The 18198-nt window shown below is 38.9% G+C and overlaps 1 protein-coding gene and 2 pseudogenes across 1 annotated transcript; 2 read left to right on the top strand and 1 right to left on the bottom strand.

Moving 5' to 3' along the window:
• The window catches only part of LOC139950315 (tripartite motif-containing protein 2-like), a 196399-nt pseudogene that overhangs the window by 19702 nt on the left and 158499 nt on the right, over positions 1-18198 (bottom strand).
• The window catches only part of LOC139950964 (alkaline phosphatase-like), a 152358-nt pseudogene that overhangs the window by 70161 nt on the left and 63999 nt on the right, over positions 1-18198 (top strand).
• LOC139950317 (translocation protein SEC62-like) lies at positions 36-18121 on the top strand. The gene is made up of 8 exons (XM_071948928.1): positions 36-74; positions 2423-2537; positions 4006-4111; positions 5686-5878; positions 8335-8430; positions 10353-10413; positions 11094-11213; positions 13279-18121. The coding sequence occupies exons 1-8, from the start codon at positions 36-38 to the stop codon at positions 13680-13682; spliced, it is 1134 nt and encodes a 377-aa protein (XP_071805029.1). The 3' UTR covers positions 13683-18121.

Below are 18198 nucleotides of genomic sequence, written 5' to 3'. Positions count from 1 at the left end.
ACTACGCCCTCTCTTGACTAGTTATTTTTCCCAACATGGCGGAACGTCAGAATAGACGACGAAAGAAGAGAGATGTAAGCAATGTCTAAAATTGAAGTAAATTGTTCATTATGACTGTTCCATTAAAATGCGTATTCATATACTGTTCCGTATGTCTTGTTTTGGAAAGAATTGAAGTTATATAAACTGTTTTTAGTGTCAATAAAAACAGTACAGTAGCCTGTGAGAGCAGTGAACACATCACGCACAGCGGTTCCGCCTAGCAGCTGTTAGATCATCAACAAAACATTACCGACGTCAAACGTGGCATTCGATTATTATGCAATTGCACTGGTCAGTGAGGATAACTTTCCGTATGGCGCCACCACTTTTTCACTTATTTTTACATAAAGGGAAATCTCATTAGTCATTGTGGTAATTTTTAGGGATAACTTTCCGTATGGCGCCACCACTTTTTCACGCATTTTTACAAAAAGGGATATCTCATTGAGGTAAATTAGATACTATATTATTTCATATCCAATGAAAAAGTGGTGGCGCCATACGAAAACTTTTCCATTTTTAGATACTTTTCATATCGAATGAAAAAGTGGTGGCGCCATACGGAAACTTTTCCCCTACCCCCCCCCCCCCTTTTTCTAGAAATGTTTAATATATAAAAGGCTCCCCGTGAGCCTTTTATTTTAAGAGGGGTCCAATATTTTGGGCCTCCTTAACGCTACACGTTTTTCAAATAAGCATTGATAGGTCAAAGTTTTACGACCGTTAGCCACCAATAACCATGATAACTGAAGTTTCTTTTGTACGGCACTATCAAAACTTTCCCCACATGCATTCATAATCATAATGCGGCAGAGTTGGACTAAACCATTCTGTGAGAGGGGTGTTACAAACCTGTGCAGTTTTTTGTCAAAATAAAGCTTTTGTCACTAAAATGTGTTTTGATGAGTGAAGTATGAATAAACAATTAACTAAGGTTTAAAAACATTTTTTTCCATGTTATTTGCAAATTTGAAAATAAGCCCGACCAGAGAGGGGGCTGTTCGTGACGTCAATCGAGGCGCGATTAATTCATGCAGTGCCAACACAAGATAGTGACGCTTGGCGCAAGCTAAAAACATGCCCTCAAGGTTAAAACAATACCTGTTTTTTTTTTTAGGTTTGTTACATCTTTCAGGTACCTTCTTTGACTTCCCCACTAGCTTGAAAAATTATTGGGATGGCGTCATGTTTCAGAAAAGAACCTTTTTCTTCATGTCAAAATGTGTAGTGTATTTCGGATTCTCGAAGCACGACGGCTCGTAGTGTTTGCTGCACCATGTGCACAGCGCTGGAAAAGACTTGCAAACTGACCCCATCTTTAGTTGTTTTGCTGCATCCAGCAGCAATACACCAGATCCACATTGCCGGAAAAATGCCAGAAAACAACTTTTTCGAAATGTACAAACTCACGACTAGGACTTGAATGTACTTGCACGTACGGTGTTCGATGTTCGATCGAGGCAAACTCTGCCTCGATTGATGTCACAAAAAGGGTAGGCGGAGTCACCCCCACACAACTTTATGAAAAAAAAAATTATATTGCCAGGTGACTTTAACAAGTTTCAGGTGATAATCAGCATGCTCCATCTCATCAGGGAGGTGTATCCAACAAGACCAAGGGACAGATTAGTTTACTTCAACAATCCTTGCTGTCTGTGACTTGGCACTAAAACATCATGCATCTTCCAGATGTCTACACGTTGGTCCTGTGTGTTGTGTAACGCACATAACAGAACCCAGTGCATTCTTTGATGGAGTAGGGGATCGCCCCGGTGTTCCTGGTTTGATTCGAGCATATTGCGCCACAGCACATTGTAAACCAGAACCCTGTTTGTAGGTGGAAGACCATAACCTTTTTTGAGGTACATATGGTGGAAGTGATAGGTGTGTACTGTTTGGTTTAAGTGTATACACGTCAGTACTGATACACGTACACACAAATTTACCAAAACTTATAACGTATTGTGTCCGCTGTCCGCCATATCTCAAAAAGGCTTTTTGCCCCAGGAGCTGTGGTTGCTGAGTTGAGCCAAGAATCACAGCAAGTCCAGGGCCCAATGTCATAGAGCTGCTAAGCACAAAAATTTGCTAAGCATGGAATTTCTTCCTTGATAAAAACAGGATTACCAACCAAATTTCCACGTGATTTTCAGGATAAGCAAACAACAGCTGAATACCAGTAACAAGCAATATGAAACAACAGAAATTTGGTTGGTAATCCTGTTTTTTGTCAAGAAAGAAATTTCATGCTAAGCATATTTTTGAAATGAAACTGGGCCCTGACGCCTGATGATTGGCAGTATTTATGGAACTAATTCCCCCAGTCTTTTGAATGTGAATTTGATGGCATAAAATTGTATCTACACGTATTTCTATATAGGAAGGGCAAGCTGACAAACCAACTGATGAGGAGACTGCAGTTGGGAAACATCTTCGCTTCAACCTAGCCACCAAAAACAGCAACTTCATGGGCCACAAGGTGGACTATTTTACAGGTAAACAAACCATTCGTTTGTCAATAATATTTGAAGTACAATCAATGACTTGAGGCATTGCATGGTGAGGTAACAATGTTTCTGGTAACACCATGTGTGTATCTACTTGCCAGGTAGAGTTTGTTCTTTAGAGAACTGTCTTTCTATATTCTACTACCGCGGAGTAGATTTGCCGGATTGTTCGAGAGACTTCTCAGTTCTTAAAAGAACTGTCCTACTTTTTAACTACTACCTGGGCGGAAGGTATAGAAAATTGGCTGGGACTAACTATACACTACTTCATGTAATTTAGGTTATGATACATGTAGGATCGTTATTAACTGCACAACCGCAGAGTGAGTCAATATGTACATACAGGCCTGTATGCTTCATTTTTGAAAAGGCAAGGGCACCAAGGCATTTCTCTTTGGCAAAGGGCACCCTATGAGGAAATTGTAAATTTCTACTGGAGCATTTCTAGGGCACCAAGGCAATGGCAAGGGGCAACGGAGGCAATCGCCTCCATTGCCTCTGTGAAGTATCAGGCCTGTACATATGCAGGGTTCCAATGTAAATCAGTTTATAGCCCAAAGTTACGGGGAGGCCACAGATTGCCCTAGTCTTGTTTTAGTGTCATTTCAAAAGTTGTTTTACCAAGGCGAGTCCCATAAATTTGCAAAATGGCCTCGCTTTGTCAAATACAAGTCTTTGCCTGATTGTCTGGGGATACCTGGGAAAAGAAATGTGGCAGTTAAATATTATTAACTGTAATGCTCTCCTGGGCATCCCACTGTTGTTTAACTTGATTTTGTTTTTCTTTTTAAATGTTTTGTGTACATGTACTTGTGAATGTTTTCCCCGAATAGATGTTATAATAAACATTCATAAATACCTAAGACAGTTTATCCATTCTGATTGGTCGAGAGGGCATCACAAGGGGTTGTTTGAACGGATGATATAACACTGCAGTAAAAAGTGTTGAAACATGGGCGCGACACACGCGCTTGCTCCTGTGCTTAAAAGACACTGTCTTCATTCCTATTGGTCGAGAGCAACGGCTCAAACAGTTGTGCAACATCACGCGATACGCGCGACATGCACAGCATCTCCTTAAAAGGAGTCGTTTACCCGAGGGCCTTACCATTTCATTGCTGGAGGGTTGTTGTGTTGAAAGAAATCATTGAACAATTATAATTTTTGCATTTATAATACCTTTTGACCAAAAAGTGTTGATGTTTTTTGACCGAAAAGGTATTTATGAATGAGAATCAAAGTGTGTTGAATCGGTTTTCAACTGGTGGTTTAAACCCGCCGAGGCCTGGTTCTTTATATTTTGCCTCGACTTCGTCTCGGTAAAATTATCAAGAACCATGCCTCGTTGGGTTTAAATCACTAGTTGAAAACCTCTTCACCACACATTGATTCCCTTATCAATAACTCAAGCCATCAATCACTTATAAATTGGGCTGTTTTTGTTGTTTTATTGCAGGGTCTAAAGCCGTTGATATGCTTTTAGACTCTAAGTGGGCATCTGGCAAGAGCAGTACAGACATCTTATTTACAGACAGGAATTCAGTGGTACAGTACCTTGACCGGTAGGTGATTGTTTGCGAATCCCGGTCGTGACACTTGTGTCCTTGAGCAAGACACTTAACCATTTGCTTCTCCACTCAGGGGTAAATGGGTACCTGTGGGGACAGAGATGGTTCTTGTGATTGATTTAGCCAAGTAGCGCTATACTGTATACTCCCCAGGGAGTTGAGATGGTTTAAGGAATGATTTAAAGGGTGTACATGTATGTACTTTTTGTAGGACAAAAAAACACAATGTCCACAGATTTACACTAAACTTACACAGTTTGAAGATAATGATAGTAGAAAGCTTCCCTGAAAATATTCTGTGCTGAGGCGCTGTAGTTTTTGGGAAATGAGTAAAACAATGTCATGAAAATAATTTTCGTCTCATGAGACGAAAATTATTTTAAGCTTTTACAAACAAATTTTCATTACATTGTTTTACTCATTTCTCAAAAACTACAGCACGTCAGTAAGTAATATTTAAAGGGAAGCTATCCACTATCATTATCTTTAAACCCTGTAAGTTTAATGTAAATCTATGGACATTTTGAAAAAGTACCCCAGTTTGACCAGGGGTAATAATGTGAAGCGCTTTGGGACGCCTTCGGGCTTGAAAAGCGCCGTATAAAAAGTAGCTATTATTATTATGTACAGAGGTAGGTCCATGATGCCCTTTAAAATGTCGGAGTAGAAACTTCAATTTCCCTTGTCAGGGTTTTTCCCACAGTGGTCAGTGGCACAAATTAACGAACTACAGAAACAGCTCAAAACATCCATGGACACAAGACATCAATTAAGTGTGAGCCACTGTAAGCCACGCCTACTTCAAATTAACTGCCTCCACTGACATGACTGATAGGCTTTTGTTATGATAAATGCTAGACAAAGACCATGTTTATAATGCCATAAGAAATGCTTTTGAGCAAAGAAATAAGTAATTTGGGGTGAAGTTTCACACAACCTAGGGTTCTCCACGCGGCTTTCTAAAAAACTGTCTAGCATTCTGGATACAACTTTTGGAAGGGGCACATCCATTCCACTTAAAAGTCTATGAGAACATTTTAAAGGGCACCAAGGCCAAGACCAGGGACGGCAGAGGTCATGGACTCTGTGCCCACCTGCAACCTAGAATAAAATGTTGTATTTGATACCTTTCTAGTGCAAGATTTGTTAACATCAACAAATATCTAAATAATTAATACTATGTATTGCAGATTTGTATGTTTCTGTACTTTTGTGTACAGACCATTGAATAATCCTTTTGTTGCTATGAAAGTCGCCATCTTGTTGGGCAAACCACATGCACGATTAAAGCGTACATTTTTGAAGCGCACAACACACAGAGTTCCCGGATAAATTTCTACAGCACATGCCACACACCTCCACGCACACACTCACAGACGCCGTGGTGTAGGGCAGATGTTTGAATGACGACGTCATATTCAATATGGTCTATTGGAATATTTAGTTCATTGCTAAATTTCAGTGATGTTACATCAAAATGGCGTCGAATGAGACCTTTTGACATCCACTGGCTTCAAGTTTCATCTTGCTTTGACAAGTTTTGTTTTATGCCCCAATTTTTGTTTCAGACTTTTGCAGAAGGGGATGTTCCATCGTGCCCTAAAAGTGGTGAAAAAAAGTAAGAAAGACGAGAAAAAAGAAAAGGAGGGTAAGAAGGAGGACAAGGTACAAGATGTAAAGAAGGAAGAAACCAAAAGCAAGAAAGACAAGAAGCAAGAGAAAGAAACTAAAGAAAAAGTGGATAAAGAGATTAATGATAGGGTAAGTTGAAATAATGAAGGCCTTAAATATCTTTAAAGCCTTTGGATACTTTAGTAAAGATGATTGTCCAAAGGCCCACACGTCGTGTACCACAACTTATACATACAATATAACAAACCTGTGAAAATTTAGGCTCAATCGGTCATCAGAGTCGGGAGAAAATAACGGGAAAAACCCACCTTTGTTTCCACACGTTTCGCTGTGTCATGACATGTGTTTAAAATAAATCCGTAATTCTCGATATCGAGAATTGATAATTGTTTTAATGTATTTTTCAAAAACTCAAGCATTTCATCATGTTCATGGACTAATATTTCAAGAGAAGTCTTTCACCATGACCTTCTGTTAACCCTGTAAGTTATTTGTAAATCTTTAAACTGTTATTTTGTTTTCTGTTCCGAAAAGGTCCAATGACTCTAAAGGTAGTGTACACTATTGATAATTACTCAAAATAATTGTTAATGTTAGCATAAAAACTTACTAGGTAACAAGCAGTTGAGAGCTGTGTTTAGTGTAAAAACATTGTGAGAACTTAGATTTTGAGGTCCCAAAATCAAGCATCTGAAAGCACACAACTTTGTGAGACAAGGGTGTTTTTCTTGTATTATAATCTCGCAACTTCAATGACCAATTGAGCTCAAATTTTCAAACGCTTGTTATTTTATGCATATGTTGAGATACACCAAGTGAGGAGAATGGTCTTCGACAATTACCAAAGGTGTCCAGTGCCTTTAAATGTTTCTGGGTCATTCCGTGTCAAATCACCCAAAGGCACCTCTCCAAAGACATTAATTTTCAACCAGTTTTGACCCAGTGGTTATCAATTGATGGTCGTTTGACTATCCGCAGTCAGGCGCATTTTGACCGAAATGGAGGAGAAAGAGCATGCTGTAGCATGAAAGCCATTTATCAGATGGAGCTTAAATTTGAAATTTGAGCTTGTTGGGCCACGATTACCCCATTTACCTAATTTGAGCCAATTTTGCAATTTCTTTCGGTGATTTTACACAGAAAGACCCTTCTGCTAAGCGAAAAAATTCAGGATACCAGTCACATATGGTACATATGTGACATGGTATTTTGGCTGGTAGCCTTATTCTTGCAAGTATATAGCTCTGCTTGGCTCCTTTTCCTGCCTAAAGCAGCTCTAGGAAATTGGGCCCCCTCTTCTATAATTATCTTGAATTTTATATGGACATATTCATTTACTAACTGTGATGTGAGAGCATGTTATTATTTTGGTTTAACCCTACACTGGTATGTGGCAAACACTACGGTACTCGAGGCATTCTGGAAACAAACACCACATATGCCACTTGATGATATTAAAAACCACGACCCCCCCCCCCCCCACTCTTAAGCCCTGTTCGCACTGGACTTAATTTGGAATAACTAACCGAGCAAGTGGGCAACTTACCCATGTAAAGTCCAGTGCGAACAGCCCAGGTAACTTTCTCCACAGGTTACTTTAACCACGCTGCATGGGTAGTTACACCAAGCCAAAGGTGCCCAGGAAGATTGACCAGGTCAGTTTAAAGGGAACGTACACGTTTGGTAATTGTCAAAGACCAGTCTTCTCACTTGGTGTATCCCATCATAGGCATGAAATAACAAGCCTGTGAACATTTGGGCTCAATCGGTCAACGAAGTGGCGAGAAAATGATTAAAGAAAACACACCCTTGTTCAGTTGTTTGTGTGCTTTCAGATAGTAATAAAAGACTTCTAGTTAGATGTATTTTATTATTTTAGTGAGAAACTACCGCTTTCTCAAAAACTACATTTCTTCAACAGGAGTCGTTTCCCACAATGTTTTATACTATCAACAGCTCTCCAATGCTCATTTCCAAGTCAGTTTTTAAGTTAATATTTGTTTTGAGTAATTACCAAAAATGTGCCTTCCCTTTAACTGAGCCAGAAAATCCGGTGACATTTCACCAGCCAAGTAAAACTTGGCCGAGTTTTGGTAATTTCTACCCGTGTCAACCCGTGGAAGTGTCATGGCCGAGTGGTTGCGAGCGCCGAGTTCAAACTCTGGTGTTTCTGTTCAGCAGAGTGTGGGTTCGAATCCCCAGCCGTGACACTTGTGTCCTGAAGCAAGACACTTAATCATTGCTTCGTCCTACGGATGGGACGTGAAGCCGTTCGTCCCGTGTTGTGTATGCGTATAAAAGAACCCTGTGCACCTACCGAAAAGAGAAGGGGTTCGGCCCCGGGTTCCCCCTGGGGTTCCTGGCTGTGGCTTCTGTATGCGCCGTAGCACCTTGTAAACCCTTATAAGTGCTACATAATTGGCTCTCATAACTCATAACTTCAATAACCAATCTTTCTGAAAGTTTGTACTCAGCGCCTTGAGTACCTTGTTTGGTAGATACACGTACATGAGCTTTATAAGCATGATAAGACTTTGATGTTATTATTAATCTTAATCTTCAAGTGTTTCATGTTTTTATTACAGGAAGAGGGAACACCAAAAGCTAAGAAGAGCAAGGAAGGCAAGAGGAAGATAAAACTTGAGCCCACAGACGATCAGTACTTCAAAGATGGAAGTGATGTAAGTGGTCTTCAACTCATCGGTTATTGCCAAAGTGATAAGTTAGCCCCTAGACAGGGCTGCTGTCTTTAAGACAGGTCCCTGCCGCTAGATCCAGTGATTCCATTGGATACAATGATATCATTGATAAACGTGCAGTGACATAGGTGCCAAAACAGTCGCTGCTGTCACGTCCACAATGGAATTTGACTGCGTATCCTTATCTGAAATGAGGGTATTAGGTCAAAGGTGAATATACATGCCTGTCTCGAGGCAGGTCTCTGGCGTTATTCACAAGCCTCAAAGTGTGACGTCAGATGTTCAGCCTTCAATTTCACCAAACTCTTCCTAACTTAGGATCAATCTTAGGACTTAGGACAGGTTCAGATCCGTATCCAAATACGTAGGACGCATCAAACCCTTCCTTAGTTAGGACGAGTTGCTCGTCCTTCCTCGAGTTAGGATTAATCCTAGCGTTTCGTGAAATCGGCTGCTGGCTAGTTAGCCCCCATACCCCACAGGCATATCGCTCTGGGATTTGAATCCATGAAATTTTCATTCTAGAGCACAGACCGTATACTTCTCAATGGAGGCGATTGTGTCCATGCCCCCTGGTCATAGCCTTGGTGCTCCATTGAAATGCTCCAGTAGAACTGTACAATTTCCTCATACATTTAGGGTGCCCTTTACAGAGGAGATAATGCCTTGGTGCCCTGGCCCTTTCAAAAACCAATCAAAGCAGGTATCAAAGTGATTTTAACAGATGTTAAATTTGAATCGGGGATAAATAATGTTATTATTTGTGTTTACCCACAGTATACACAAATCGGGTTGTGCAAGTGCTGGGCGTGGCGCGCCACTGCTGCGGTGTACTTGTGCCTAATTTTGTGCACAAAGACACAAGAAAATCGTTTTCTTTTCCACTTTTTACGGGAATTGAATGTCTTCCTCGACAATCTATGCAATTTCCCTGATATGGCTGCATGATATAACGATGTACTACATTCTTGATAAATTTTTAAAATTAAGCAGAAAGTAAAATACTGGAATTCTGACAAAATACCTTGCCGATGTAACGCATTTTAGCAACTATTATGCAGTTTCCGCGTCTTTGACCCCTAACTCACCTAAGACAAGCATCGTTTTTAAGATGATTCGGTTTCTTTTTAGTTGCAAATATTTGTGGTCAGTGATCTACATTGGTATATCATGATCTCCTATCAAGGAAATCTTGTAAGTCGTTGAGGAAAACATTTAATTTCTATGGAGAGTGAAAAGGAACATGATTTTCTCGTGTCTTTGTGCAAAAAATTAGGCGCAGGTACTCCGCAGTAGGAGCGCGGTGCCCAACACTTGCGTGCCTGGATTGGTGTATAAGCACTTAATTTTGTCGTGTGTCCTGTTTTAGTTTTAGATCTTACAGGTCTCAGCTTCATGCGCAACTCTGACAAGCTCTTATTATTATATCAAGTTCTCATTCCTTAAAGGCATTGGACACTATTGGTAATTCTTAAGGCCAGTATTCTCACTTAGTGTATCTCAACATGTATAAATTTAGACTCAATAGGTCGTCGAAGTTGTGAGAGAATAATGAAAGAAAAAACACCCTTGTCGCACAAGTTGTGTGCTTTCAGATGCATATGATTTTCATAAGGTTTTATACTATCATTGCTCATTACCAAGTAAGTTTTTATGCTAACATAAATGCTAACATAAATGTTTTTATGACAACAATTCTGCGCCTTGAACACCCAGCAGGGTGGATATGTGCGCATTAAAAGTCTTATTATTATTATTATTATTATTATTATTAACAAGTTTTTTTAGTAATTACCAATAGTGTCCAGTGCCTTTAATGAAATGGAACATAGTCTTCTGCAGTATCTTTTTAACTTCTCATTATTCAATATTGTATATTCATTTCCTTTTTTTTTCACCCACAGGCATACGTGTGGATTTATGACCCAATCAAACCCATGTACTATGTATATGGTTTGTTGCTAGGTGAGTTTAACTTCGAATTGCCCTCATAATGTGTAGTTATGTGGTTTGAGAGTAAACTATCGGTAAACAGTATTGTCCAAGGCCCACACTTCGTGTATCACAACTTATATATAAAATAACAAACCTGTGAAAATTTAGGGTCATCGGAGTCGGGAGAAAATAACGGGAAAACCAACCATTGTTTCCCCACGTTTCGCAGCGTCATGACATGTGTTTAAAATAAATCCGTAATTCTCGCTATCGAGAACTGATAATGTTTTAATGGTTTCTCAAAAAGTAAACCATTTCATGGAAAAATATTTCAAGATAAGTCTTTCACCATTACCTTCTGTAAACCCTGTAAAACTTTTATTTTTTTTCTGTACCGAAAGTGTATAATGGCTTTAAAGACACTGGACACTATTCAGCTATTGGTAATTGTCAAAGAGTAGTCTGAACAGTTGGTGTATCTCAACATATGCATAAAGTAACAAATCTGTTAAAATTTATGTTTTTCAACTAGTGGTTTAAACCAGCCGAGGCCTGGTTCTTGATAATTTACCTCGACTTAGTCTCGGTAAAATTATGAAGAACCAGGCCTCGTTGGGATTAAACCACTAGTTGAAAACCTCTTCACCACACATTGATTCCCTTAGTATGACTCCATTATAGCTTCGTTATTATATTTTTTTTTTTTGTAGTTGTTGGAGCGATAGGAGTTTGTTTGTTTCCTCTGTGGCCACCATGGATGAGAGCTGGCACTTACTATTTAAGTCTTGGTGGGGCTGGTGTAGTGGGAAGTGTACTGGCTCTAGCGATTGGTAAGTTCATCATGTAGGAAGACAGGTACTTACTATTTAAATTTAAGTCTTGGTGGGGCTGGTGTAGTGGGAAGTGTTTTAGCTCTAGCGATTGGTAAGTTTATCATGTAGGAAGACAGGGACTTACTATTTAAGTCTTGGTGGCGCTGGTGTGGTAGGAAGTGGCCTAGCTCTAGCGATTGGTAAGTTCATCATGTAGGAAGACAGGGACTTACTATTTAAGTCTTGGTGGCGCTGGTGTGGTAAAAAGTGGTCTAGCTCTAGCGATTGGTAAGTTCATCATGTAAGAAGACAGGGACTTAACTATTTAAGTCTTGGTGGGGCTGGTGTAGTGGGAAGTGTACTGGCTCTAGTGATTGGTAGGTTCATCATGTAGGAAGACAGGGACTTACTATTTAAGTCTTGGTTGGGCTGGTGTAGTGGGAAGTGTACTGGCTCTGGCGATTGGTAAGTTCATCATGTAGGAAGACGGGTACTTACTATTTAAATTTAAGTCTTGGTGGGGCTGGTGTAGTGGGAAGTGTTTTAGCTCTAGCGATTGGTAAGTTTATCATGTAGGAAGACAGGGACTTACTATTTAAGTCTTGGTGGCGCTGGTGTGGTAGGAAGTGGCCTAGCTCTAGCGATTTGTAAGTTCATCATGTAGGAAGACAGGGACTTACTATTTAAGTCTTGGTGGCGCTGGTGTGGTAGGAAGTGGCCTAGCTCTAGCGATTTGTAAGTTCATCATGTAGGAAGACAGGGACTTACTATTTAAGTCTTGGTGGCGCTGGTGTGGTAGGAAGTGGCCTAGCTCTAGCGATTGGTAAGTTCATCATGTAAGAAGACGGGGATTTACTATTTAAGTGTTGGTGGGGCTGGTGTAGTGGGAAGTGTACTGGCTCTAGCGATTGGTAAGTTCATCATGTAGGAAGACAGGGACTTACTATTTAAGTCTTGGTGGGGCTGGTGTAGTGGCAAGTGTACTGGCTCTAGCGATTGGTAAGTTCATCATGTAGGAAGACAGGGACTTACTATTTAAGTCTTGGTGGGGCTGGTGTAGTGGGAAGTGTAATGGCTCTAGCGATTGGTAAGTTTATCATGTAGGAAGACAGGGACTTACTATTTAAGTCTTGGTGGCGCTGGTGTGGTAGGAAGTGGCCTAGCTCTAGCGATTTGTAAGTTCATCATGTAGGAAGACAGGGACTTACTATTTAAGTCTTGGTGGGGCTGGTGTAGTGGGAAGTGTTTTAGCTCTAGCGATTGGTAAGTTTATCATGTAGGAAGACAGGGACTTACTATTTAAGTCTTGGTGGGGCTGGTGTAGTGGGAAGTGTTTTAGCTCTAGCGATTGGTAAGTTTATCATGTAGGAAGACAGGGACTTACTATTTAAGTCTTGGTGGGGCTGGTGTAGTGGGAAGTGTACTGGCTCTAGCGATTGGTAAGTTCACCATGTAGGAAGACAGGTACTTACTATTTAAGTCTTGGTGGGGCTGGTGTTGTGGGAAGGATACTGGCTCTGGCGATTGGTAAGTTCATCATGTAGGAAGACAGGGACTTACTGTTTAAGTCTTGGTGGGGCTGGTGTGGTAAGAAGTGTTCTTGCTCTAGCGATTGCTAAGTTCATCATGTAGGAAGCTGTAGTTTTTGAAAAATTTGTAAAACAAGTCACGACAACTGTTTTAGATAAATAGCATTTTCAACATTGTTTTACTAATTTCTCAAAAACTACACAACCTCGGCAATTAATATTTTAAGGTAAGCTTTCTACTACCATTATCTTCAAACGGTGTAAGTTTAATGTTAATCTCTGGACAAAAATTACCCAATTCCTTTATCACTCATACCATATAAATTGTAAATCACTGTGTCAGGCATAATCATCTGACTTGAAGTGGTTAAACTGCACCAGTGCTCTGAAGCTGTACAATAAAGGTTTATAGTTTTCAGTTTGAGTTTGAGCATCCATTAATAAAATAAAAAAGCTTCTCTACATTTTGACTTGCCCATCTCTCCGTGAAAAATGGTGATGAGGACACTACACTTGAGATAACTTAAGATAAGACTTGTGATCTCTTCTTGCAGTACGCCTTGTCATGTTCGTCCTTCTGTGGGGTTGTACTATCGGGAGATTTCATCTCTGGATATTTCCAAATCTTCTTGCCGATGTTGGAATACTTGAATCATTTCAACCTGCCTATCAACTCGACGTCAACAAACCAGACACAAAATCTTCCAATACCACAACTTTGACGACTGAAGAAGAGACAAAAGAAACAGAGGAAGAAAAAGGAGTAACAAGTGATGACGTACAAGAGGAGGATCCAGATAAACAGAATGAGGAAGAAGAAGAGGAAGATGAAGAAGAAGACGATAATGGAAGTCGCTCCAGTTCTAATCCTGATCATCAAGATGAATTTGAATTTATTGAGCAAGATGAGGTGTCCGCTGCATCGGAGGAATCACAACCAAGTATTTCTAGACAATAACTCGTACTCGTACTGGAAATTTGGTTTTTAAGGATGTGCACAGTATTGGTGAGATTTAAAATATAAATGCTCACAGATATACACTTCATAATACATGGTATAAAGATGGTCATGGTTGAAAACATCCCTTGAAATAGTTTTGCTCGAAATGCTGAAGTCTTTAGAAATGAATGAAACGATAGTTTAGATCTCGCGAGCTGCATTCAGATTTTTGTTTGTGATTGGTGAAAACATATACTGGGGTTCTCACTATTTTCTTGTGATTTTCATGACCAATTGCGCTTAAATTCTCACAGGTTTTGTATTTTATGTTGATGTTCAGTTACAAAAAGTGTGGGTTACTAGTGTTTGACATAAGCAATTTGCATGTTTAGATTTTAACTTTGTCTGGTATAATGTCGCGCATGATGGTTATGTCACCACTTAAGTTTGAATTCCTAAGACTACAGAGCAATTGCTATGTCACATGATTAGGGGTAAGCTTTTGCGTAGTTACGTAAGAAACGGTGAAGGTGAAAACGCATACACAATTCTGAATGGATGTGTATGGCACACTGGTACCAGGGTTTGCTCATCTGGAGAATGCTATACAAAAGCTTGCCCCGAATCATGTAATATATACCAACGGTCCCTTTAGTCTGAGGAATTCAAATGTAAGCGGTAACTTGTGACTAAAGCCCTGTTCGCATTGGACTTAATTTGGGTAAACTAACCGATCCAATAGGTAACTTTACCCATTTTAAGTCCAATGCGAACAGCCCAGGAAGTTTTCCTCCCGGGAAACTTACCCGACCGGAATGGGTAGTTTAACTGAGCCAAAGGTGCCCAGGAAGATTGACCAGGTCAGTTTAACCGAGCCAGAAAGTCCATTGCGGACGGGATGACTCGGTTAAATCTCCCATCCGTCCGTGACCCGAAGAAGCTGACATGTTTTGTCATGGAAGAATAAAATTTTTGTGATTATCAAACTATTCAATGTTACGCAGGGGGCCAGCTCAGTTAGTTAACCCACGGTCTCGGTAAGTTTACCCGAGTCAAATAAATCCAAGTGCGGACGGTGGGAAAGTTAACCGGTCGGAATGTAACCCAGCGTCATGGTTAAGTTGCCCAAAATATTAATCCAGTGCGAACACGGCTTAAGCAAGTCATTGTACCAGATACGATTCAAATCTTACTCGCAAATGGCTAATTGCTAATGTTGTCTATGTGTGTTAACACTGCACCAATGTTTACGATGCTCATTCATGTCTAAGGCAACCCACCCCCAAAAAAATTCTGACCATTCTAACTCGAGTAAGCAGATTTTAATAAAAGCAAACCAGGTGGAACAAGCCTTTAGCAATAAGTTAGCAGAAATAACTTGTTGACTCTCCAAGTACATCAAAATGGCAAATAATATATATATTTTGTGGAGGAACGTTGTTTAAAGGGAAGGTACATGTTTGGTTAGTACTCAAGACAAATATTAACTTAAAAACTGACTTGGTAACAAGCAATGGAGAGCTGTTGATGGTATAAAACATTGCTACTCCCTCTGAAGTAACGTAGTTTTTGAGAAAGATTTACAATTTCTCACTAACATATTGAAAGGCTTCTAGCTAGAAGTCTTTTATTCCTATCTGAAAGCACACAAGTTCGTCCAACAAGGGTGTTTTTTCTTTCATCATTTTCTCGCAACTTCGATGACCCATTGAGCCAAAATGTTCACACGTTTGTTATTTTATGCTTATGATGGGATACACCAAATGAGAACACTGTTTTTTTTTACAATTACCAAACGTGTACAGTGCCTTTTAAGACACTGGGGCCGATTTCACAAAGAGTTACGTGTAGGACTATTCCTACCTTAGGACTGGTCCTAGGAGATATCAAAAACGTTTGGGGAGTCCTAAGTTAGGAGTAATTTGTCCTAAGTCGAGATAAGACTAGTCTTAACTCTTTGTGAAATCCACCCCTGGACACTATTGGTAATTACTCAAAATAATTATTAGCATAAAAATTACTTGGTGACGAGCAATGGAGGGCTGTTGATGGTTAACAACATTGTGAGAAATGGCTCCCTCTGAAGGAACATGGTTTTTGAGAAAGAAGTACATGTAATTTTTCACTAAAATACTTGAATTGATTCAAAACCTCAGCGGATAAATGGCGTCCTGTTGGAACAAACAGTTGAGGTAGCTTAGACAGTTGAGCTTGTAAAGACTCCTGTAAAAAGTATATATTTATATTAAGCATAAATTGGCATCTCAGTTTCAGATTAATCATGTGTAAAGGCAGTGAACACTATTGGTTATTACTTAAAATAATTACTAGCCTAAAACCTTACATGGTAACGAGTAATGAGGAGAGGTTGATAGTATGAAACATTGTGAGAAACGGCTCCCTCTGAAGTAACCAAGTTTTTTTTTAGAAAGAAGTCATTTTCAACAAATTAGATTTTGAGACCCCAGAGTTAGATTTTGAGGTCTCGAAATGAAGCATCTGGAAGCACACAACTTTGTTTTTTTTTTTTCTTTCATTATTATCTCGCAACTTCGACACAGTGTTTTTTGTATGCATTTGAGATACATCAAGTGAGAAGACCTGTCTTTGACATCTGCCAAATGTGTCCAGTGCCTTTAAGGTAACAATGTGAAGCGATTTGGGACCCCCTTTTGACGTGAAAAGTGCTGTATAAACACTGACTATTTTTTATTAATAAGCTAACGTCTATCAAACTTAATGAAGAAAAACAGATTTTTTTCTGAAGAAGTTACAAGTGTGATTTTTGGAACTTGTTTTTCTTTCCACCAAAATAGGTGATTGGTCAATTAATACTGCATTTTCATAAAAATGAATGCATAATTCATTATTAGTATTTTGTCGATGTAATTTGTGGAGTCATCTTCATTCATCCATTAAAGTAATAATGCAATTACTTTATTTGTTTTTAGTCTCTTTTGATTATTGTAGATAAAACTTTAATGTGAGAATGAAACTAAAATTTACCAATATTCTCTTCTATTTGTCCTGAGTTCAGTGTCATCCTTTCAGATTGTTTCACCTATTTCCTCTTTCTGTTTCTTCATTCTTTTGTTCTTGATCTATTTCTCTTTCATGGCATATTTTATTTACTTGTTTAATTTAGTATTATTATAGCATTTTTTCAGTATTATTCTAATTCTTATTCAGTCATTTGGAATAATATTTTGGCAGTGAAGCAATTAAAATAGAAGCAAGCTTTATTGAAATTTTTTTTATAACTATGAGTATTACAGCTATATACTTGTAGTTGTGCGTTTTCTGATTTTTAATGTTTGCTCATGAATAAATGGTTTTAAAGCCATTATCATGATTATACACTTTCGGTAAACAGTATTGTCCAAGGCCCACACTTCGTGTACCACAACTTCTATATCAAATAACAAACCTGTGAAAATTTAGGCTCAATCGCTCATCGGAGTTGGGCGAAAATAACGGAAAAACCCACCCTTGGTTTCCGTGCGTTTCGCCGTGTCATGACTTGTGTTTAAAATAAATCCGTAATTCCCGTTAACGAGAATTGATATGGTTTTGTTGTTTTCTAAAAAAAGAAAGCATTTCATGGAATAATATTTCAAGAGAAGTCTTTCACCACTACCTTCTGTAAACCCTGTAAGTTATTTGTAAACCTGTGAACTTTTGGGGTTTTTTTCTGAGCCGAAAGGGTCCAATGGCTTTAAGTATTATTGGACTATGTGAGCAGTTAATCTAAACTATTAAAGGCACTGGACAATATTGGTAATTACTCAAAATAAATGTAAGCTTTAAAACTTACTTGGTAACAAGCAATAGAGAGCTGTTGATAGTTTAAACAATTGTGAGAAATGGCTCCCTCTGAAGTAATGTAGTTTTTAAAGGGTCTATGTAACTTTTGTAGGACAAAAACACAATGTCCACAGATTTACACTAAACTTACTTACACAGTTTGAAGATAATGATAGTAGAAAGCTTCCCTGAAAATATTACAAGCTGAGGTGCTGTAGTTTTTTGGGAGTAAAACAATGTCATGTAAATAATTTTCGTCTCATGAGACGAAAATTATTTTAATCATTTACTAAACTTATTTTCATGACATTGTTTTACTCATTTCTCAAAAACTACAGCACCTCAGTAAGTAATATTTGAAGGGAAGCTTTCCACTATCATTATCTTCAAACCCTATAGGTTTAATGTAAATCTATAGACATTTTGAAAAGGTACCCAAATCCTTTAAGAAAGAATTAACTTTCCTCTAAAATATTTGAATTTGATTTTGAGACCTCAGCTGAGGACTCAAATTCAAGCATCTGAAAGCACACGACTTGTGCGACAAGGGCGTTTCTCTCTCGTAACTTCAATGACCAATTGAGTTCAAATTTTCACAGGTTTGTTATATTGTGCATTTATGTTGAGATACACCAAGTGAGAATATGGTCTGCGACAATTACCAATAGTGTAACTTCATCTATGAAAATTAAAGTAATTCATTTTGCAACTGTATCTTGCAGAAAGAAAG

The sequence above is a fragment of the Asterias amurensis genome, chromosome 18 (assembly GCF_032118995.1).
Source record: "Asterias amurensis chromosome 18, ASM3211899v1".
Taxonomy (NCBI): Eukaryota; Metazoa; Echinodermata; class Asteroidea; order Forcipulatida; family Asteriidae; genus Asterias; species Asterias amurensis.
Note: the sequence above shows the minus strand (reverse complement) of the source record. Positions and strands in the feature narration are given on the sequence as shown.